Below are 24,763 nucleotides of genomic sequence, written 5' to 3'. Positions count from 1 at the left end.
GGAGCAGAAGGATTGTAATAATCTTAGACTGTTAGATTTACTCTTTATTACAAAATCAATAAAACGACATAATTGTTTTAAAAACCCAATGATAGCTGCCACCCTGACTGCCTGGTGGAAGGCATTAGAAATTACAAACTCCCAATTGGCGCCCTGTGGGCTCTCTCCCATTTGGCATAACCCCGACTTTCAACTTAATAATCAGTCGTTCCATTTAAGCTTATGGGAGCAGAAAGGAATTACACACCTTTATCATCTTTTCTCAGATAATAAGTTTATATCGTATACAAACTTGGTCCAAAAATATGAAATAAAAAACGGAAATTTCTTACATTATCTACAAGTTAAAAATATGGTTAAGAAACAAATCCCAACACTTCAGGATACGCTCCAACTGCCTGTCTTAGCTAAAGATATTATAAAGCTTTCTCCAACAACAATAAAGAAAATATCAAAAATATATAAGTTATTTTTATACACAAATAAAACGTATTTACCGACTTTAAAATGGGAAAAAGACTTGTCTATAGTTCCGGAACCAGACTTTTGGACCCAAATCTGTGAAAATGTATTTAAAATGACCAAACAGACAAATTTGCAACTTATCCAATATGAGATACTTAATAGAACATATATTACACAATATATGATGAAAAAAATGGGACTCTCTGACTCCAACATTTGTCTCCAGTGCTCACAAAACACTGCCGATACTTATCTTCGTGCTTTATGGTCATGTACTCCAGTGTTGCATTTCTGGACTAAAATCTTGGAAAAGCTCACTGATATATTAAACTGTAGGCTTCCTTTATCTCCAAGATTGTGTTTACTAGGTGACTTAACAATAACTGAGCTACCATGTAAACAATCTCAATCTATACTTATAGCCCTTACTATTGCTAAAAAAATAGCAAAAATGCTGGGGGACAGGCCTGCCACCTACACCCGCTGGGTTGGGTGAGGCCCCGCTGGTCTCTCCTCTTACTCACTTCACTAGTTTTGCACTATACACTTTGTAAATATACACATTAGGGGTGTTAAAAAAAAATCGATTCGGCGATATATCGCGATACTACATCGTGCGATTCTCGAATCGATTCAATAATCGGCAGAATCGATTTTTTATTTTTATTTATTTATTTATTTATTTATTTATTTATTTTATTTATTTTTTTTAGGATTCACACCTTGAGCATGGAAGAATGTTATATGAACGGAACATTAAGCCTTAATATTTTATTTTAATGCTGTTCAAACATGAAACAGATTACAACCTCTATAAGACTGAAATTTCAGATAAATAAATAATACATTTTCATATAAATCTTACACTCTACAAGCTTACTGATTAGTATTTTCTAAATTTGAATGGAAAAAAATCGCAACAATCGACTTATAAATTCGTATCGGGATTAATCGGTATCGAATCGAATCGTGACCTGTGAATCGTGATACGAATCGAATCGTCAGGTACTAGGCAATTCACACCCCTAATACACATAGGGCACACAACACATTTCTTGGTGGGGTGGGGAAGGGTGGAAACACCGTCTTCACCCTTCAACTCCTCTCCAATTTTAATGCACTTCATGTCCAAGGGGAGGGGTGAGTTGGGGCGGGGAGCCATCAGGGGGGATGGACTGCAGTGCCTGGCAGCGCTGTGGTCGGGGGGGGTGGCGGCTTGTTTGGGGGGGGGGGGGGTATGGGTGGGTGGGGGGCATGGGTGTTGGGGGTCGGGGTGTGTTCGGGGGTTTGGGGTGGCGGGGCCTGGGTCGTGGCGGGTGGCGGGTTTGGGTGGGGTGCGGGGGGGACCGGTGGGGCGCTGTGGGGACCCGCCGGTCCTCGTTCTGCGGCCTTGGGCTCGGAGGTGTGGGCCGGGGCTGGGGCGGGGGTGTTCCGGGCGTCTGGGTCGGCTCGCCGACCGGTGTCCCCTCGGGTGGCGTGGGGGTGGCCTTGGTGCTGCCGCGGCCTGGGGATTCTGGGGGGGGTGGGGGCGGTGCTCGCTTTGCTGGACCGCGGTTGACGGCTTCTTTCTTTGGTGGTGGTCCTTATGCATGCCAGATCCATCGCACCAGCATGTACTGAAACTCAAACAGAATTTGCCTCTCCCTCCCACAGCCCCTTGAATCAGTGGGTGCTGGTGTCTGTGGATCTCACTTTGCTTTATCTATCCTTCCCTCCTTCCTCTCTTTAGTTTTTCCTCTGGTCACTTGAGATCTCAATTTATTGGAAGTTTGAGGTTTCTGGGGTTGGCATAAGACTCTGGTTTTGTAACCACGCAGGAGGGGTTTGGTTGGTGCTGGATTTCACTTTGATGGATTGGATGTACTGGCTTCTATGGATCTCACTCTGCCTCATCGATCCTTCCCTCCTTCCTCTCTTTAGTTTTTCCTCTGGTCTCTTGAGATCTCGTTAATTTGTTGGAATTTAGAGGCTTCCGGGGTTGGCGTAAGACTTTGATTTTGTAACCATGGGGAAGGCAGGAAGTGTTTGGTCGGTGCTGGATTTCACTTTGATTTATCTTTCTTTTCTCTTTATTTTTTCTGACCTTTTCTCTGGTCTCCTGACCATTTGAACCTCACGACTCTGGTAAGACTCTGAAGTACCTGGTTAAGGCGAAGGGTAATGGGATATTTATAAGGTTTTAGGTGAATTAATGAGTATAAATGTATACATATTTGCACGCACACGCACGCGCACGCGCAAACGCAAACGCACGCAAACACACGCACACATACACACATAAAAAAAAAATTAAAAAAAGAGCAATGATGATAAGACGTTGAATCGGTAAGACTACCGAATGAACAATTCTGAGCTCTTTAAAAAAATAATAAAAAATTAATAAATAAAAAGAAGCACCCAATTAACCTGCCATGCATGTCTTTGGAATGTGGGAGGAGACCGGAGTACCCGGAGAAGACCCACGCAGAACATGCAAACTCCACCCAGGAAGGCCGGAGCCTGGACTCAAACCCGAGTCCTCAGAACTGGGAGGTGGACGTGCTAACCACTCACCCACCCCATAGTGACTCAAACTGTGATATTCTGTCCTCTTGCCTCTTACTGGTGACTGAAAATCCCATCAGTTAGTCAGGGCTTAGGTAACAGCCAATCATGGCTCAGCTTCAGAAAACAAATGAGCTGATTTCGCTATACCAAAGCAGAAAAATGTCATCGTGAAAAATGATAAATTGTGCTATGATTTCAGCTATGACTTAACAAAAAAAAAAGACACAAAGAAAATGAATGAGGTGGGCATTGTGTTGATTCACCACTAAAACAAATTGAAGTTTTTAGAAAATCACCCATTCTGTCTTCAACATTTTCACTGCTTCTAACCTCTTGTGTGTGCATTCTTGTGTGCCACGTGCTCTGGTGGTTAAAAGCGCTTGTTAAAGTCCATAACTTACTTCATGTTTGAAGCTAATGGGAAGAATACTGGCTGCGGTGTAAAATGAATTACATTTTTCACCCCTCGCTCTTACTGCCCTCCTAACCTGCAGTGTAATATAACAGTGGTGAGACTATGCAATGCATTACACTTCCTCCACATTAGAATTTATCTGTGTTGCGCGACGCTGACTGATGTATTTGGAAATAATGTAGTGGAGCTGGATATTACAGCAGCCCCTGCAACTAATGGACAGCTCTCAGCGGCTGCCGATGTATATCATTCAGCTGGACTACCTCATCAAGTCCAAAGCTGGCGTCCTAGCCAGGCTAGCCATTCAAGCTTGACATTAAGACTACTGCAGTAAAAGTCAGCCCCCTTACTCAGTCAAACTACATTCAATCCCCTCTATTCATTCAAACATCCTGTTCCATTTGTCTTTCATCAACACGTCAACTAAACAATCCTACTTTGGATACCGACCTCCTGCAAAAAAATAAAATAAAATAAAAAAAAATAATAAAAAAAGGGAAGTGTGGAAAAAAATGCCTTGTAATGCAAAGAACAAGAATACACTTGTACCTTGTACATAATAATTAAAAGATTTTACCTCCACAGTTAGTCATATCCATTTTTCTTATGTACCATATACATTCTTAAAAGAGTAAACAATGCAGAAGGCTTGTGCTAGCATGATTGTTTTTGGTGGCTGCAGATCAGTGCTAGCAAGACACGAACACTATCCAATGCATTGACCTACTGTCAAACCTACACAAATTCTAATATTTGTTTGAATGAAGTTATAGTAATTTATTCCCACCACTCAATTGTCTTCATTTCATAGCATTTATTTTGGCTGCACTGTTTCCAGTAGTGTATGTTTCTGTCCAATCATACTTAAGCCTGTCTGTGTTGCCAGGTCAATCTAATCTACCCACGGCCTTCAGAATCATACTGCTACCTGATGTAACTTTAGCTATATCAGCAACGGGAAGTTTCTTTCACCAATCAGATTTCAAATGTGTCCTCCCAAAGTTGAGCAACATCAGCAGTTTCATATCCTCTGAATGGTTGGTCAGAGCAAGTGAAACATTAATACATTTAATCATCAGCATCTCTGGTGAGTATGATGTATTTCATTTGTTTTGTTTTTGTCACCTTATTTGATAAATACTCATTCAGAACTGCTGTGTGTGGCAAAGTTGTGTGGTGTTATATTACATTTTTGTACAGTATTAATGGTTTCTAAAATTGGTTTCATTCTAGTGGTGGCCTTAAGCGGTAGTTCATGACCCGTAAGTCTCCACCCAGAGCTCAGTTACCAAAATGCACCATCCACCACCACTTATTTTAGCAATGATTTGATGACCATACATATCTGGAATACCACTCAGTAGATACCTGCCTAGGCTGAACTATGAACAAAGTGAAAAATAATCCTAGCCTCATTTGTTTTGTTGGCCAAGCTGTTAGTTAGCAAAGCTATTTCAGGTGGTTATCGATGCATTTGGGACTGTTTACGCCATGGAGAGAAGGCTTATCAGCACCATAGAAAAGTTTCCTATCCTTGCTTTTCTCTTCTCACATGACTCCTTTCTGCGCTTTTTTTTTTTTTTAATGTAATGGTGTTTATGTACAGCTGCATCAAATAACAACTGCTCATCTCCAAAGTAATGTAACGAACAATTGATAGCCAGAAATTCCATCCACACAGAGGTCAAGAGAGTCAGAGAATGAATAGCAGGATCCTCCAGCCGGCATTGGGGGAGACACGCTAATAAGAGCATAACGGAGAAAGAGAAGGTGGCCCCCGGGAGCCAGCATAAAGCTTCTTTCAACATTCTTTGTGAAATACTGGTCTGGAAGATATAATGATGTTTTCTTTGAAATGCATTTGTAATCAGAGGAGGAATGTATGCTTTGATATGACCACTAATTAAAATTCCCCAAGTGTCCAGAAGAATATTGTTTAAGTAGTAGACTATGTGAGCAAGGGCAACATTGTTACCTATCCATCACCTATCTAGGTTTGGATTTTACTCCAACTTGCATATAAGGGTACATATTTCTGATATTGTGCAGCTGCTGTAGGATCCATTCGCACTGAATGCACCATTCATGTTCAAGAAATACATCATACACAAGGCAGTAGCTAACTTTCAACCATTCTTTATTTAACAGCTGTGCTTGGGTTTCCTCTGTAGACATAATTTTACGTTAGGCGGAAAGCCAGTTTATTACATTTAAAAATATTAATTTCTTTATTACCTGGCAAAGCATTTGTGTTGTGCTGGTTTAATGGTACAATTAAATTCTTGTGTGGATGTAATCTCAATTGTTAAAATGCAAAGTATTATAGTAATAAAACCAATGCACAGCACAAGAACAACCAACTTTCATCGTCATGATGACTAGGGGTGATCCCTCTTAAAGACAATATTGGGTGTGTTTTCACTTGAGGAGGCAGCACTTCCTCATCAAGCTGCCAAATTACAGTCAGTGAACGTGCAGATCTGTGAATGTTGTTACTGGTCCTAAAGCCTTGGAATCCCGGATAACAAACATATTTTTGGTTTCGGCGTCTAAACGCCTGTACACCACAAGTGATGTGGAGAAGGAGTGAAGACATGAACTAGCTGGTTTCATCCCAAATTTCTTCTGAAGAGAGGGGAGAGCGAGTTCCCTCACCAAAGTAGGAACCTGGGCGAAACAACACGTAAACATATTTGTTCCGTTCTTTTGTTTCCTACCCATGTTAACATAAATGTGAAAGATACTTTTTCACTCAATTTTACATTTTGTATAACAAAATAAATCATGAATAGAAAATATGATCCATCCATCCATCCATTTTCTGAACCGCTTACTCCTCAAAAGGGTCGCGGGGGTGCTGGAGCCTATCTCAGCTGGCTATGGGCAGTAGGCAGGGGACACCCTGACTGGTTGCCAGCCAACAACAACAAAATTATTTGTGACCACATATTTTTGAATGTCACAATGTATTGCAAAGACTTTTACTTGTGTGTGTCGACTGTCCATCCTACCACATGTGATTTATTAGAAAAATAACAAAACCGGGGGTAAAAATTTGAAAGAAAAGTAGCAGGTTTCCAGGTTGGCAATCATGTACTGAGATTTGCAATGATAATCACATTTCACTGTGTCTGATGTGAAAGCTGCAAGAAGGTCAGATTTCCTCCAGAGGTTGTACCCACATAGCTATGGACAGAGTAATGGTTGGTTAAGTTCCCTGGGAAAAAGGTCACTTTCAAGACCTAGCCAAGCTATGCTTTGTTGGATCTGTGTGAAAAGTGCTTATTGGGAATTCAAAATGGAGGGTTGACTGTGCTGTGGCCAGAATAGCAATGCTCCATAACAAGTCCAATTTGATATAATTGCTCCTGGCTGATTGTTTACTGAAGTGCACATTTCCAGTGCACGGTCATCCTGGCGCCAGCACATGTTTTATTTTATTATTTCCTTTATGCTATTTCAGAGGGGCTATCATTTATAATTTACCAAACAACATCATTCCATCTGCACAGGCTTTCCTTCACTAGACTCATCAGACCCACAGAAGTGCCTTTTTCTTTTGGGAACGGTCACCAATAATTTGTTCCAATTTCAGAGCAGTGAATTATCCCGGCCGCCGATTGGAAATTTTTGCCTGGGTATTTATTTTTGTGTTACAGTCCTGCTTGCCTGATAGATGTCCCCACACCCTTGGCCTCTGCTTTGATGTGGATTATCATTAAGCCCCATGCTTGCCCCCAGTCACCCTGTCAGCACCTTTTGATGTTTCCTATGTGGCCTTCCAGATAGAATTTCTAATAAGGAGTCATTATCATTTTGATTTCTTGTTAAATGAGAAAAGGGGCCTCTGGCATTAAAGCCAAAGTGTCTGGTTGGAAAAAAGAACTAGTGCTGATGACAAGTGCAGGTGGCAGCTTTGCTGAGCTAGCAACCACAGCATGAATGTTCTTTAATGGCAGTAATACACACAGTAGATGCTGTGTGTGAAAGTGTATGAGTGCCTAATTTCAAAATGTACACGCCCCCCTGATGGGCACTAGTCTACAATATTTGAAAAATAGTTTTCTCTATGTGTGCTGGGCGATAACAAATAACTTTAACCAAATAAAATTTGTGGAAACACATTATTTTCAGAGCCATTTGTGTAAAAACTTGGCAGTATTCGCTTTATCTTTCCAAGTCTTACATCTGCCCCAAGCTCATCATATTTAATTAGAACCGAAAGCGCTGCATTTTTTTTTATATGTGCATATGTTTTTGCAGGGCTGTACTTGATTTAGCTGTCTGCTCCTAGAGTTGTACGAAGCTCATTTAGGAAGCCTGGTGGTACTGCTTTGTCGCAGTGGCGAGAGATCAAAGAGCCTCCTTAGTACTGAGCTTTAAGAAGAACTCAAATGGTAAGCTAGGCCTGCTGTGGCTGCCACCAAGGCATAAATAATGACCTGTAATAATAGCCCATTCAGAAACACAAAACCTCTGATGGTGCAATGATACAGTGGAAAGAGACCTTTGTCAAATTGTGAATGAAAAGAAGCTTAAGCAGGCCGTGACCGAGGTCACTGTGCATGATTTCCAGAGGTGGGAGGCCTTGGCCGAGAGCATATGGGATGTACAGTAAGTGTCAAGAGAGCACGTTTGAGTGCACACAGAGGACTGTCCTTTGGTGCAAATAAATGAAATTAACTTGCTTTATTGAATTTTGTGTATGTAGCTGGGAAACCACCACTCATGCTGGGTTCTCACCAAATCCGAAAAGGCGAACCGGAATGCTTCCTTCGCGAGCGTTTCGCCGCGTAAAGATTTTTTTTGTAACAATTGCCACTCATTTGCGCTTTCGTGCGCCCCGGGGCGGAGGAGGCGTGAACAAGGAAGTGGGGCACTTTAGCGAGTCAGCCAAAAGTGAGCACCACCAACTACTTCCACTTCTTTCCTGGGACTAAACAGCCGTGGCACTATTTTCTCCTTTTTTGAGGTACATGACAGCACTTTCGCTTTTTTAGTGGCTATCTGGCGGCATTTGTGCTACAAATAGCTTTGACATAGATGGTAAACACTGCTGCTACCTCGCTACAGTTCATTAGCAAGTAAACAGACTTACCAGTACTTGAATGCTGCTTCTTTGCTCACCATTCTGTCCCGGCTGGCCGTGTTGTTGCGCTCGGGGTGACAATAGAGTGGACGCTGTGTGTGACGTGGCCTGCACTCGAAGCAGATTGGCTGCCGGGAGGCGAAAAGCGAAAAAAGTTTCTTTTTTTTTTTAACTTTGGCGAATATGCCATTGTGCGGATTTTCGTCACTAATGTGCGGATTTTCGCTGCGGCGCACCGCGTCCCAGCGCGCCAAACACGTCCTCCGCGCCGCCCCACGCACTTTCATTCCGTTGCGCGCGAGCTCCATTGACTACTATGCAAACACGCCGCCGGAATGCCTTCCCCCGCTTTTAGTGAGAACGCAGCATCACAGTGAGCCACAGTGCAGCAACTAAAGTGGAATGACCTAATAAGTAAATCATGTTCGCATTGGGCTACCTTTTAATGCAGACGTCACATAGTTGGAGAGCTGGCTCAGCACTATAACATTGTGGAACCTGTTAATTGGATTTCTAATGATGGCACTATAGAAGTCAAGGTCAGAATCATAGGCTGGCTCCTAGCTCTGAGGCCTTATAGACCCACCATCTCCTTACATCTGAATGCATCTCTGGAGAATCACTGTCACATTAATTCTATATTTATGGATAGCAATATTTCATAATTTTAATAACCGTTGAAGTCAAGATATTTTCAGAATATTTTTAGAAGTGCGACTAGAGTTATGCAAGGATATCTTCTTGGCTATTTCAAGATCGTGAGGGATCAATTTATATGGTGAGAAATGCTATAATGACCGCTGGGATGCAGGTTACGATTATGAAGGTAAAATAAGCCAATAAGATTTTGATTTTCTAGCGTTGAGCTTCTGTATTTTTTTTATTATTTTATTTTTTTTAATTTTTTTTTTTTTTTTTTTTCGAGTAAGACACACTACTGCCGCCTGATAGTATAGATGGAAGGTAGATTTTGGTAGTAATCGTCATGCATCTGCCATCACTTTAACCAGCATCATCAACATCAGCTTGGCATAAAACAGCCTGAACGAAACTCTTAGACTACTTTTGTTGTGAAGTGTTGAGAAAAAGATGACACATCACTATAAAGAAAGTGTTCTGACAAACAGAGCAAGTTTAGCCAGGTCAGATCAGTAGAGTGCAATAGTTTGGTGGATAAAAGTAAAAGCCATCTGGCAAGTACTAACCAATCTTTAGTGATTTAGAATTGAATGTGAGCGTTAATTGTGAAGATTTCCACCATGTATCTTGTCTCCTACTGCTCACACTTTGTTCATAGTCTTGCCACCCCCTTCTTACTCACTGCGACGGTAATGCGTTGGAACGGAGAAGCAAAGTCACACTACATTAGTTTAGTGGTGGCTGTTGCTGCGGAGAGCTATTACTCTTCCTTGACAGTATCAAAGAGAACGGTAGAGCCGGGCTATACCTACCATCCCTCTCTCTCGCTCACTCTCTCGCCATGCACCACTCACAGGAAATTGCCTCATACTTCAGCAGGCAAGAGGTGAAACAGCAGTGACACCGATGCATGTGTCACTTTCCGGGCCTAAAGCTTCGGTGGGAGTGGACTTTGGTGTCACACACAAATGCCGCCTTGGGACAAGTAGAACACTGCCCTGAGGAGTAGATGCTAGGCAGTGCTTCCGAAGCTGACTTCTGACTGACTATTACAGGCTGTGAGACTTTAGACAAGATTGTGTGGTTGTAGCAAATGCTTACTTTTGAATCGAATCGTTTCTTATGCTCAGTACGTTGCTGATTTTTTTTTTGATAACTTTGAAAGAAATAGCAGCAATGTAATCCTAATTTCCTTGATAGGGTTAGGCTAATGATGTCACTTTCAGAGAGGTAGTGATGTAATAGCACATTGAAGCCTCAAGGGTGGAACATAACCCTCAGCGATACTCGTTGACCTCCAATTTCTTTGCGTTTCACAACAGTACAAATTTCTCAAGTGACACTTTAATTCAAGTGTAAAATAAGTTCATCACTGCTAATATTAAAACGTAAGTGCAATAACTCATACTTTGATGATGATGTACGTACAAAAGTAAAATATACTCACCTTATGCGGCTCCTTTTTCAGTATTCTTGGCTAAAAAGTATCCACTGTGAATATTAAATTTTAAAACATGGACCCCTGCTATGTTCCTAGGGTGATAGTGAAAAACTGCATACTGTATATTTACTGTTTTTTTCTTTCTTTTTTTTTTTTTTTTAGACACACTTCGAAAATAACATACAGAGCCGCTAAGGTGACATGGTAGGAAAAAAAAAACCCAAAAAACTTTGCGTTCCCTTGCAAAGACTGCGAGGGAATGCAATCTTTGCGAGAGAAAGTTGTTTTGCGAGGGAACGCAAAGTTGTTTTTTTCGCCTACCATGTCACCTTAGAAAGGTTTATTCGCCAAGAAAGAAAACTGAACAAGCAAAAGATGCAGTTAACCGTTTTTGTGCTTGCTGGGCAAGTGTCATGTTGCTGGGCTCTCAGTGTGTTTTCCTTGTCTCACAGTGCCTGATTAATGAGAGGGGCGTGTCCCCTGCACCACACCTGCAGGGCATCACCTATTAGGCCTTCATAAGGACTGGGACTCCTTGCAGCCACTGTCGGGTCGTTGCTCCGTCTGCTCACAGCCATCGTCTAGTGTTTCTACTGTTTTTCGCCTTCGCTAATTATTATTATTAGTCCAAGATTCTCGATTTTCATCTACGTAAGTTTTGCTACGTCTCTTTTTGTTCCCACTTTTATGTGCCGTGTTTCTTGTGTTTGCGGTTTGTAGCCTTCGGGTCTTTTTGTGTTGTGTTAATTTCCCTCCTTGCAATTTGCAAGCACCTTTTGTTAACCTTTTTCCTGGCTGTGTCCAGCGCTTTATGTTCATATTCACGTGTTTTGGTGAATAAAACCTCTCGCTTACTCCTCTGTGTTCTGTGATTCTGGGATCCACTCTCCGGTCGCACCGGAACCTTAACAGAACGACCCGACCATGGATCCTACAGAACACAAGGAGGTCCGTCACGCATTGGCCAGCCAAAATCGCCGAGTGAGTCAGCAGGAGTCCACCATCTCTGAGCTCAGGGAGATGGTCACCTTGCTGGCCCACCGGCTGGAGGAAGTCGGTGCCCAGGTTGGACAGTTGGGGGCTGGCGGCAGAACAGACGCCTCCGCTGCTGTCGGTCCCGCCAACCCACCGGTAACACTTAGGGAGCCAAATCTCGCACATCCGTCATGCTATGGGGGGGAGCCTGGGGATTGCGGCACCTTTCTTCATCACTGCTCCCTAATTTTCGAAAAACAGCCACTCACCTATCATAGCGACAACTCGCGAGTGGCTTTCGTGATGAGTCTTTTGACTGGCCGAGCGGCAACCTGGGCCATGGCCGTGAGCAACACTCGTCCGGACCTAAAAGCATCTTTTGCTCTGTTTTCCGCCGAGTTACGCCGCGTGTTTGACCATCCTATTCGAGGCAGGGAGGCCGGTAATCAGCTCGTGGACTGTACTCAGGGCCATCACTCCGTAGCTGACTATGCTATTACGTTCCGCTCGCTGGCCGCTGAGAGCTGCTTTAATGAGCCCTCCATGTGTGTTCTTTTCCGTCGTGGACTCAATTCTCGCGTTAAAGATGAACTGGCCTTACGGGACGAAACTGGAAGCTTGGAGGAGCTCATTGCTCTATCCATTCGCTTGGATAACAGGATCCATGAGAGACAGCGGGAGAAGGACTTGGAACGTTCGTCCGAATCAGCCAACCCTGCCAGGCATGGACATGTTGGTGACGTCGGCTCTCAGGTTGTTGCTGCAGCCCCAGTGTGGGCACTTCCCGAGGCGGGGCAGGAACCCATGCAACTGGGAGCTGGCCGGCTTCGGGCTGAGGAGAGGAGACGCCGGGCCCGATATGGAGCATGCTACTACTGCGGATTGCGGGGCCATCTGGTGGCACAGTGTCCTCAGCTGTCGGCTCGTCACTCCACACGACTGGTCAGGATGGGCAGTCAGCAGGCTACAGACGGACCCAAGTCAACCATAGTTTCACACACCACAACACAGTGTGAGTACAACCGTGCTGCCTCAATCACGCATTCCTCTGAGACTAAGAGACTTGAGCTCCCGGGAGAGGTCGCTTTTAATTGTAAAAGAATTAAGGTGGTGGCCCTGGTCGATTCCGGGGCAGACGATAATTTTGTTGATCCAAGTGTAATAGCGGCCCTGGGTTACGAGCCTACAGCCTTACCGAAGGAACGTAGGGTTTACGACCTCAACGGGCGCCTTCTGGGGGTAGTAACTCACACCACTGAGCCTTTGCGTTTACGTCTTTTAGGTAACCATGTCGAGTCTCTCAGTTTTTTGATTATGTCGTCACGATCGGCACCAATGGTGTTGGGCTTGCCTTGGCTAAAGTTACATAACCCTGAGATTAATTGGGCTAAACCCTCACTTGAAAACTGGAGCGTTTACTGTCACGCACATTGCCTGCGGGCTGCTGAGGGGGGCAGTTGTCTGCCTGCTATTTCCTCAGAGGAAACTCTTTGTCTAGACAACGTACCACCCGAATACCATGATTTGAGTAAAGTCTTCAGTGAAGAGAGGACACAGACGTTACCGCCCCATCGCCCCTACGACTGTGCTATTGATTTAATTCCTAATATGCCACTTCCTAGTTCCCGGCTGTACCATGTTTCCCAACCTGAGCTGGCAGCCCTCCGGGAGTATATTTCAAGCGCACTAGCGGCAGGGCGTATACGGCCATCCACTTCCCCTATGGGAGCTGGGTTCTTCTTTGTTGATAAGAAGGATAAATCACTTCGCCCCTGTGTAGATTATCGTGGCCTAAACGAAATGACTGTAAAGAATAAGTACCCGTTACCGTTGCTGGATTCAGCTTTCGCTTCCCTCCAAGCCACCAAAATATTCTCAAAATTAGATTTACGTAGTGCCTACTACCTTATCCGCGTCAGGGAGGGGGATGAGTGAAAAACTGCCTTTAAGACTCCCCTGGGTCACTTCGAATATTTGGTGATGCCTTTCGGGCTAACTAATGCTCCAGCAGTCTTTCAATGTTTTGTGAACGATGTCTTGCGCGATATGATTAATGTATTTTGTTTTGTCTATTTGGATGATATCCTAATCTACTCCCGCGATCTTAAGGAACACCAACAACACGTTAGACTGGTTCTCCAACGCTTGCTAGCTAACCGTCTATACGTTAAAGCTGAAAAGTGTGAGTTCCATTCATCCTCCGTACAATTTTTGGGGTTTGTGGTGGAGGATGGCCAAATCCGAGCTGATGCTGGGAAGATTCGCACTGTGCTCGAGTGGCCAAGGCCAACCTCGAGGAAGCAGTTGCAGAGATTCTTAGGGTTCGTGAACTTCTACCGTCGGTTCATCCGCAATTATAGCCAGAAGGTTGGACCACTTACTAGGTTAACATCTCCTAAGCTTCGCTTTGAGTGGTTAGACTCGGCAGAGGAGGCTTTTAATGATTTGAAGAGGGCATTTACCTGCCCGCCTGTTTTGCGTCACCCTGACCCTCTTCTTCCTTTTGTGCTTGAGGTGGACGCATCGGATTCAGGAGTGGGGGCTGTGCTCTCTCAGCGGTCTCCGGTCGACGAGGTGCTCCACCCCTGTGCCTTTTTCTCCAGACGTTTGACACCTGCCGAGGCAAACTACGATGTGGGAAACCGTGAACTTCTGGCCATTGTCGCTGCACTTCAGGAATAGCGTCACCTTTTGGAAGGAGCTAAGGAACCATTCAGTATTCACAGACCACCGTAACCTGGAATATCTGCGAACAGCCAAGCGGATGAATCCCCGACAGGCCAGGTGGGCGCTTCTTTTCACACGCTTTGACTTTGTTATCACTTACAGACAGGGCACTAAAAACAAGAAGCCAGACGCCCTCTCTAGGATGTTTGACTCAAGCCGTGGAGAGGCTACTGAGGACGAGACTATCCTTCCGGTCCACTGCGTGGTGGGGGCGCTGCGCTGGAGGATTGAGGAAAAGGTGGTGGAGGCTCTACGAGACTTACCTGTGCCTGCGGAATGCCCAGCAGGTCTATTCTTTGTCCCTGACGTACTACGACGAGAGGTCCTGCAGTGGGGGCACGAGTCGAGGGTGGCCTGTCATCCTGGAGCGACTCGTACGCGAGAGGTTATTTCCCAAAGATTCTGGTGGCTCTCAGGCAGGATGTTCTGGACTACGTTAAGGCATGCGCCGCCTGCGCATGTGGAAAGGCTTCTCACCAGCCTCCGTCGGGCTTGCTCCATCCCCTGCCAGTGCCGTCTCGACCATGGTCACACATTGCTCTGGATTTTGTGACTGGCCTCCCGGTCTCCCGGGGATCTTCCGTGGTCCTGACTATTGTGGACAGATTCTCTAAGTCTGCTCATTTCGTCGCATTATCCCGGCTGCCATCCGCTTTGGAGACCTCGCGTTTACTGGTGAAGCACGTTTTCCATCTGCATGGCATACCACAGGATATTGTGTCAGATCGTGGACCACAGTTTGTTTCTCAAGTTTGGAAAAGGTTCTGCAAGTCCCTGGGGGCCACCTACAGCCTGTCATCTGGATACCACCCGCAATCCAATGGACAAACTGAAAGAACCAACCAAGACCTCGAAGCGATGTTGCGGTGCGTATGCCAGTATAATCACACTGCTAGGACAATTCATTTGCCTTGGGTTGAATATGCCCACAACACTCAGGTTTCCTCTGCCACTGGTCAATCACCCTTCTATGTTGCCCATGGCTATCAGCCTCCGCTGTTCCCTTCCCAAGAAGGGCAGGTGGTCCTCCCCTCGATTCAATTGCACCTGAAGCGAGCCCATCGGGTCTGGCGGGAGGCCCGTGCGGCTCTCTCCCGCACTGCTCAGCGCAACCGCCAGGTGGCGGATCGTCGCCGTCGACCGGCCCCTGTCTACAGGCCGGGTGACATGGTCTGGCTGTCGTCACAGGATCTCAGGCTGGCCGGTGGGGCCAAGAAGTTATGACCGAGGTTCGTGGGTCCGTTCGAGGTGGAGGCCATCATGAACCCAGTCTCTGTGAAGCTGCGACTTCCACCGACCCTAAAGGTACATCCTGTCTTTCACTTTTCTCTGCTCAAACCGGTATCCTCCAGTACCTTGAACCCTCCGGCGGCTTCACCTCCCGCTCCACGTACTCTGGATGGTGAACCGATCTACACGGTAAAGGAGATTTTGGACTCTAGAGCTCGGGGCAGGGGGTTCCAGTACCTGGTCGACTGGGAAGGCTACGGTCCTGAGGAGCGGCAGTGGATTCCCCGCTCCTGGATCCTGGATCCGTCCCTCCTGCGTGTGTTCCATGCGGCACATCCGGAAAAACCAGGTGGTCCGCCAAGAGGCGTCCGTTGAGTGGGGGGTACTGTCATGTTGCTGGGCTCTCAGTGTGTTTTCCTTGTCTCACAGTGCCTGATTAATGAGAGGGGCGTGTCCCCTGCACCACACCTGCAGGGCATCACCTATTAGGCCTTCATAAGGACTGGGACTCCTTGCAGCCACTGTCGGGTCGTTGCTCCGTCTGCTCACAGCCATCGTCTAGTGTTTCTACTGTTTTTCGCCTTCGCTAATTATTATTATAGTCCAAGATTCTCGATTTTCATCTACGTAAGTTTTGCTACGTCTCTTTTTGTTCCCACTTTTATGTGGCGTGTTTCATAGCTATAGTAAGTTGTTGCTTTCTTGTGTTTGCGGTTTGTAGCCTTCGGGTCTTTTTGTGTTGTTAATTTCCCTCCTTGCAATTTGCAAGCACCTTTTGTTAACCTTTTTCCTGGCTGTGTCCAGCGCTTTATGTTCATATTCACGTGTTTTGGTGAATAAAATCTCTCGCTTACTCCTCTGTGTTCTGTGATTCTGGGATCCACTCTCCGGTCGCACCGGAACCTTAACAGCAAGGTCTTGCAAAGTCTGACAAGATCTTGCACAATAAGTGTTTGGTGACAACACGCTTGAGAGCAGTTTGAACATTTGCATGACTTTAGAGCAGAGTTATTGTAGTTTTTTTTTGTAGTTATTTTCATTATATTTAGTTTCTATTTCATTTTTATTTTTTTTACTTTAGTTAGTTGTAATTAGTTTTCAGGGCTGCTCTGTTCGTTTTTTATTTTTTTTATTTATTTTTTAAATTAGTTTGTTATTTTAAAAAAATGCTTAATTTAATTTTTTTGTTAGTTTGAGTATTAGTTTTCATTAAAAAAAAAAAAAGCATATTACTTGTGTGCAAGATCTAATAAACACAACGATAAAATAAAAAAAGTAATGCACTTCTTACCTAGCATTGCATTTCGGCTGAATTAAATGAAAAGCAGGCAAGGCGCGCCATTGGAGACAAAAGTCAAACACGCAAAATTATCAACCTAGGAACGACATCATCTGAAGGTGCTTTTCTATTGGCTGCTACTAGATGACGTCGCTGCTGTGCAACACACTTTCAAACATCCTTATTCCGGTTAATATCAAAATAAATATACTTAAATCACATTTCAAATCAACCCCAAAGGCTCATGTATTAAATTAATTACCAAAGACGAAAATGAAAGACATTTTCACTGTAATTATAGTTAACTTTAGGAAGTTTTGTAAATGTAAAATGTAGTTTCAATTAGTTTTCATTTTTTAAAAGTATTTTCATTTTTTATTTTGTTAACGAAAATGTTTTTTGAATTTTAGTTTTAGTTATTTCATTAGTTTCAGTTAACTAAAATAACCTTGCTTTAGAGGCATAATTTCTCAAAAAATTGTACAATCTAATAAGTTTTGCACTGAATGCTCTTGATGGTGGTAGCAGAACAGCATTACATCGTATTGAAACTGATTAGTGATGCAGTATTTTCAATAGGAGTGTCTAAATGTGATTTAAAAAAATAATAAAAGAATATCTGAGATGGAAATGGAAAATAAAAGAGGTTTAGGTTGAATGTAGGAGACATCGCCTTTAGATGATAAAATAACTGGTCTTACTCTAGATTGAATTCCATGTGGTTTATTGAATGTCACTAATATTTTTAACAATAGAACAGATGGAATGGAAATCAAGAAGGGTGTTTAGAAATGCTTGTTAAACCTGTCTTATCCCTGCCTAGTGAAAGACAACAAGCTAATAATTCACATCAGAATCATCTTATTCTCTCCGTAGAATAGATTTTTGAGCATATGTCAGACGTGTTTTAAAAAAGCCGGGTAGGCGAGCAACTGTAAGTGTTTGATGTTTATAGATAAAACATAAACCCAGCTGTAGCATCTTGCCACACCCCAACCCATCCGTCTGTGCACACGCCTCAAAAGCACAAATGTTTACTGTCATTATAAAGCAGCCATTGTTGTGATCGCTCGTGCGGTTTGTCCTCCGCTCCTAGTTTCTGGCTTTCGCTCACTTTGTGCCGCACAGGCAGGGGTGGGGTTGCAGGGAGTTGGGGTAGGGGTGGGGGGACTGATGCAGCCCGTCGCCTCTGCAGCCTTGTGATTAGAAAAGCAGGGAGGGAGAGTGGTTCTCAGCAGGGCTCTGTTTTATATTCATCAAAAGAGCTGCCTTTGATTTGCTCCCTCTTTGACGTGTGACAGCATGGACTGCAGCACCACACCGCTGCTAAGGAAATCGTGCACTTTGCGCCCGTCTCCCTCCCGACCCCCTCCACCCTTTCCTGATTCTTGCCTTGCAACCCCGAACCCAATCATCCCCAATAACTGCAGACCGCCGCTGCCCTGCGCCCCCACCTCCAACCTTGGAGCCAATCCCTCAGGCCAGTGCAACCTTAGCTTATTAATTTCTCCATTATTATCAGTATTGCCAATCTACACAAATCTTCAGACATTTGCCAAGGTCATCCATTGCCCCCGCCTTTAACATGCACCTCACATCTTGAAAGAAAAAAAAAAAACAGACATGCTGGAAAATATTGAAGACAACGACAGACAGTCTAGCTGATTCCAAGTCACAAAGAAAGGCACACAAAGAACACACAATCGGGCAGGATAATAACAATAACTATGGTGAATGTTTAACAATTAATGTCTTGCACTGATATTGCGTATGTTTTCCGCAGACTGTTTGTGTCATGTTTTGGTTCTGTTTAGGGTGGGTTTTTGCTTTGCTTTTTGTTGGGTTTTGAGTTTGTCATGTTTATGTTCTGTTTTTCCTGTTTCCCTACGTTCTTGCTTGCCATAGTTAAGTCTACTCTTGTATAGTTTTTCCTGTCGGTATTTTGTTATTCTTTGTCACCAAGCCTGTTTGCCACTTTAGTTTTTTGTTTGATTAAATTGACTCCTTTTGAGCACCTCTGCCTCCCTGACTCGTTCCACCTCCTGCACTTGGGTCCACCACCACGCTTCCGAGTCCTGACAGAATGGACCGACCACGAAAGGACCCAGCAGGGAGCAGCCGGAGCCGACCGGCACGACGTCGGCCGGCTCCCAGACGCCATCAGCCTGTTGACCAACCCCGTTCCCTCGGTGTAGGTTCAGCTTTCTTTTCGAGTTCCTGTGTCTCCGTGTTCCCCTCACCTGTTAAAACCTATTTACCCAGTTCACCACCTTATGATTCCCGTTACAGTTATTTAAGTGATTCTGATTTGGAAGTCACAGACACTGAGTTAAACATTTCTGATTTTGACACCAGTTTTTGTTCACCTAGTAAGTCTCCCCGGGCACTTCCTTATGACACGATTTTGTCACCCCACGTTTTTGTTGACCACGATCCCGAGTTTGATTTTGATTCAGAGTTAGAGGATGATTGTGAAGTGAGTGAGCACACTGATTTTGGTTGGAGTGCGAGTGATAGCTTTTATAGTTTTTTGTTTTCACGTTCCCCGTCATGTCAAGTAGCACCTGTTTCCGCGTCACCTGGTTCCCCGTTGTCTCGAGTTCCCCGGTCCCTTGGTCAACAGGCTGGTGTGACGACAGCCCCAGCTCCCCGAAAACGAAGGAGGAGGCAGAGGCGATCCAAGCCGCAGCCTGCGCCGCTGCAGCCGCAGCCACTGGCCTCTTCGCCTGCGCCGCTGCCGCCGCAGCCCCTGGCCGCTTCGCCTGCGCCGCTGCCGCCACGGCCCCTGGCCGCTTCGCCTGCGCCGCTGCCGCCGCAGCCCCTGGCCGCTTTGCCTGGGCCGCAACCTCCTGCTCCTCGACCGGTGGCGCCCGGCCAGCGGCCGCCTTCTCCACCAGTTCCGGCGGCGCCCGGCCAGCGGCCGCCTTCGCCTGCACCAGTTCCGGCGGCGCCTGGTCGGCGGCCGCCTTCGCCAGCATCAGTTCCGGCGGCGCCCGGCCAGCGGCCGCCTTCGCATACACTAGCTCCGGCGGCGCCCGGCCAGCGGCCGCCTTCGCCTGCACCAGTTCCGGCGGCGCCCGGCCAGCGGCCGCCATCTCCACCTCCTGTTCCTCGTCAGGCGGCGCATGGATTGCGGCCGCCACCTCCTGTTCCTCGTCAGGCGGCGCATGGATTGCGGCCGCCACCTCCTGTTCCTCGTCAGGCGGCGCATGGATTGCGGCCGCCACCTCCTGTTCCTCGTCAGGCGGCGCATGGATTGCGGCCGCCACCTCCTGTTCCTCGTCAGGCGGCGCATGGATTGCGGCCGCCACCTCCTGTTCCTCGTCAGGCGGCGCATGGATTGCGGCCGCCACCTCCTGTTCCTCGTCGGGCGGCGCATGGATTGCGGCCGCCACCTCCTGTTCCTCGTCAGGCGGCGCATGGATTGCGGCCGCCACCTCCTGTTCCTCGTCAGGCGGCGCATGGATTGCGGCCGCCACCTCCTGTTCCTCGTCAGGCGGCGCATGGATTGCGGCCGCCACCTCCTGTTCCTCGTCAGGCGGCGCATGGATTGCGGCCGCCACCTCCTGTTCCTCGTCAGGCGGCGCATGGATTGCGGCCGCCACCTCCTGTTCCTCGTCAGGCGGCGCATGGATTGCGGCCGCCACCTCCTGTTCCTCGTCAGGCGGCGCATGGATTGCGGCCGCCACCGCCTGCACCAGTTCCGGCGGCGCCCGGCCAGCGGCCGCCATCTCCTGCTCCTCGTCCGGCGGCGCATGGATTGCGGCCGCCACCTCCGGTCCCTCGACCGGCGGCGCCTGGCCAGCGGCCGCCTCCTCTTGCACCAGCTCCGGCGGCGCCCGGCCAGCGGCCGCCTTCTCCACCACCAGTTCCGGCGGCGCCCGGTCAGCGGCCGCCTTCGCCAGCATCAGTTCCGGCGGCGCCTGGCCAGCGGCCGCCTCCTCTTGCACCAGCTCCGGCGGCGCCCGGCCAGCGGCCGCCTTCTCCACCACCAGTTCCGGCGGCGCCCGGTCAGCGGCCGCCTTCGCCAGCATCAGTTCCGGCGGCGCCCGGCCAGCGGCCGCCTTCTCCACCAGTTCCGGCGGCGCCCGGTTGGCGGCCGCCTTCGCCTGCACTAGTTCCGGCGGCGCCCGGCCGGCGGCCGCCTTCGCCTGCACTAGTTCCGGCGGCGCCCGGCCAGCGGCCGCCATCTCCACCACCAGTTCCAGCGGCGCCCGGCCAGCGGCCGCCTTCGCCAGCACCAGTTCCGGCGGCGCCCGGCCAGCGGCCGCCTTCGCCAGCACCAGTTCCGGCGGCGCCCGGCCAGCGGCCGCCTTCGCCAGCATCAGTTCGGGCGGCGCCCGGCCAGCGGCCGCCTTCGCATGCACCAGTTCCGGCGGCGCCCGGCCAGCGGCCGCCTTCGCCAGCATCAGTTCCGACGGCGCCCGGCCAGCGGCCGCCTTCTCCACCAGTTCCGGCGGCGCTCGGCCAGCGGCCGCCTTCGCATGCACTAGTTCCGGCGGCGCTCGGCCAGCGGCCGCCTTCGCATGCACTAGTTCCGGCGGCGCTCGGCCAGCGGCCGCCTTCGCCTGCTCCAGTTCCGGCGGCGCCCGGCCAGCGGCCGCCTTCGCATGCACCAGTTCCGGCGGCGCCCGGCCAGCGGCCGCCTTCGCATGCACCAGTTCCGGCGGCGCCCGGCCAGCGGCCGCCTTCGCCAGCATCAGTTCCAGCGGCGCCCGGCCAGCGGCCGCCTTCGCCAGCATCAGTTCCGGCGGCGCCCGGTCAGCGGCCGCCTTCGCATGCACCAGTTCCGGCGGCGAACACCCCGCCGCCACCTCTGCTCCTCGTCGGGCGTCGAGGACGCCCTCCTGACCGGCCCCGCCGGTTCCTTCTCATCGGGCGTCGAGGACGCCCTCCTGACCGGCCCCGCCGGTTCCTTCTCATCGGGCGTCGAGGACGCCCTCCTGACCGGCCCCGCCGGTCCCTTCTCGTCGGGCGTCGAAGACGTCCTCCTGACCGGCCCCGCCGGTCCCTCCTCGTCGGGCGTCGAGGACGTCCTCCTGACCGGCCCCGCCGGGCCCTCCTCGTCGGGCGTCGGGGACGCCCTCCTGACTGGGCCCTCCTCGTCGGGCGTCGGGGACGCCCTCCTGACTGGCCCCGCCGGGCCCTCCTCGTCGGGCGTCGGGGACGCCCTCCTGACTGGCCCCGCCGGGCTCTCTTCGTCGGGCGTCGAGGACGCCCTCCTGACCGGCTCCGTCGGAACTCTCTTGTCTGGCGTCCGGGACGCCCACCTGACTGGCTCCTCTGGGCACTCTTCGTCTGGCGTCCGGGACGCCCACCTGACTGGCCCCGCTGGGCACTCCTCGTCTGGCGTCCGGGACGCCCACCTGACTGGCCCTCTGGGCACTCCTCGTCTGGCCACCTCTAGGGTTTTGGCATTTTGTTTGGTTTTTTTGGACTACCCTTGATTGTGGGCCGTGCACCCTCCCGCCTGTTTTTTTTGTTTATGGACCTTATGGGACATCTGGGAGCTGTCCCTTGAAGGGGGGGTTCTGTCATGTTTTGGTTCTGTTTAGGGTGGGTTTTTGCTTTGCTTTTTGTTGGGTTTTGAGTTTGTCATGTTTATGTTCTGTTTTTCCTGTTTCCCTACGTTCTTGCTTGCCATAGTTAAGTCTACTCTTGTATAGTTTTTCCTGTCGGTATTTTGTTATTCTTTGTCACCAAGCCTGTTTGCCACTTTAGTTTTTTGTTTGATTAAATTGACTCCTTTTGAGCACCTCTGCCTCCCTGACTCGTTCCACCTCCTGCACTTGGGTCCACCACCACGCTTCCGAGCCCTGACAGTTTGAGTGTAGTCATACTTTTGTCTATACGTCAACCGGCCATTACAAATGCTCCATCCAATTGAAATTTCACGTTAGATTTAAAAAAAAATAAAATAAAATAAAAAAAAAAGGTACTTTTTTTTTGTTTGTTTCAGACTGACAAAGAGAAAAGATTTGGAACATTGAGGCCAAGCACTTCTTTCTGCTGTAGATGAATATGAGATGCAAGATTGCCATGTGAGCTTTTATTTAAAGATGCTTACATCTACAGTGCCTTTAATACACCCACTGTTCATGTGAGCTACATTATTTGAGCATGAATTTTCCTGACTGAACACTGACGGGTGTTGTTCACCATACTTTTGCTCAATTAAAATGTTTCGTTACAAATAATATTAGTAAGTTGAATGTCATATTACGTAGGGATGTAACGATATCCAAACATCACGATACGATATTATCGCGATTGAAGGTCACGATACGATAATTATCATGATATTGTGGGGGCGTTGGCGATATTTAAAAAAAGATCACAATATTGTAAAAAAGAGAGTTCATACTAAAAAAAAAAATCCACAATACTGTGCTTTTGTACATAACAGCAATACATATAAACCACCTACAATCTCTAATAACAATATTGAGGCACTTACTTGTGAATGCAAGCACACATTGATCGCTTCACAAGCAAATTAGGTTGCCCTTCATCTGACAATTAGCATAGATTTTAAACATAGAAGGCCAAAATATCCCTATCGAAAATTAAATTGCACTCATAAACTAGCCACTAGAGGGTGCCAGAACTGCACAAATGGAAATCAACCTGACTTTTTTAACAGATGTGTTTCTTTTAAATATTGTGAACATGACGACGACAATAATGTGGCAGTTTTAATATCACGATATCACGATATTGCCCTTATCGTGACATCCCTAATATTACGGCCTAAATATAAGGAAATCAATGGTAAAATGTTGATTGATTTGACTCATATTCATCTCTTGATGCCAAACCCATTCTCAGTCAAAAAAAAAAAAAAAAAAGAATTGACCATGCTGTTCCAATACTTTTGGAGGGGAGTGGAGCGAATGTGAGCTTTTTTTTTTTTTAGTGTTGTGCCTGTAGAGTGACCTTGAGTTTGACAAAAACTGTTTCCCTTTATGTTGACACAGAAGCCCATCCTATAACCACCCTCAAGCAGCATATCAGTCAATTCAGCTCAGTCTGTGATAACTCATGCTGCGATCACATACACATTCTACGTACACATTCACCTCACTGTTCAAACATTGTTCTCAATTTCTTTGTGCTCTGCGCACACACACACACACACACACACACACCCTACAATATTTGAACAGGGATACTCTGTACCACCGAGACTCAGCTGGTTATTAACAGCATGAATAATTGAACAATTATTCAACTCTGTAAACACTGGTCAAAAGACTAGGAAATACAAGTGGAACAGATTGTTTGAGCGAATGTGTGTGTTAGTGCGTGGTTTGAGTGCGTGTGCATGTGCGTGCGTGTGCTTTTGATACATAAGGGGGGAAACTAAGGGCATTGGCTATCTTATTCTTTATCCTTGCAGTGTTGGCGCTAACAAGGTTACACATAACCAAGGTTAGATCTAGTGCTTGTGACAATGAAGGCTGCATGGTGTACAAGTAACATACAGCCGTAAAAAAGTGATTGTCCTGGTTGTCTATTTGTACTGCTCAGCCATAGGATGGAGGAGGGTAGTATTTTGATAAAGTGCACTATACAGTATACACTTACATTTAACTCCCACAAACCTTACATTCTCATGCCGTCCAGCAGATGTCCTCAGACATTCCCTAATTTTACCATGGGATATGGAGGGGCAAGCAAGTTTTTGTTTGTTTGTTTGTTTGTTTGTTTGTTTGTTTGTTTGTTTGTTTTTTGTGTGTGGGGGGGGGTCAACAAATATAATTATAAATTTATTGTTTCAAATTGGCAATGGATGTCTTAAAATCAGGGCGGCACGGTAGTCGAGTGGTTAGCACGTCCGCTTCCCAGTTCTGAGGTCTCCGGTTCGAGTCCAGGCTCGGACCTTCCTGGGTGGAGTTTGCATGTTCTCCCCGTGCCCGCGTGGGTCTTCTCCGGGTACTCCGGTCTCCGCCCACA

At 47.4% G+C, this 24,763-nt stretch overlaps 2 protein-coding genes across 2 annotated transcripts in view; both read left to right on the top strand.

The window, feature by feature from the left end:
• LOC144017270 (uncharacterized) overlaps nt 1-24,763 on the top strand; it is a 109,223-nt gene that overhangs the window by 32,773 nt on the left and 51,687 nt on the right. The window lies entirely within an intron of this gene.
• Nucleotides 18,646-24,286, top strand: LOC144017095 (uncharacterized). Its single transcript, XM_077518347.1, has 2 exons — nt 18,646-20,004; nt 24,207-24,286. Exons 1-2 carry the CDS (start codon nt 18,891-18,893, stop codon nt 24,284-24,286), a joined length of 1,194 nt encoding a protein of 397 aa, XP_077374473.1. The 5' UTR covers nt 18,646-18,890.

This window comes from Festucalex cinctus, chromosome 4 (assembly GCF_051991245.1).
Source record: "Festucalex cinctus isolate MCC-2025b chromosome 4, RoL_Fcin_1.0, whole genome shotgun sequence".
NCBI classification, from domain to species: Eukaryota; Metazoa; Chordata; class Actinopteri; order Syngnathiformes; family Syngnathidae; genus Festucalex; species Festucalex cinctus.
Note: the sequence above shows the minus strand (reverse complement) of the source record. Positions and strands in the feature narration are given on the sequence as shown.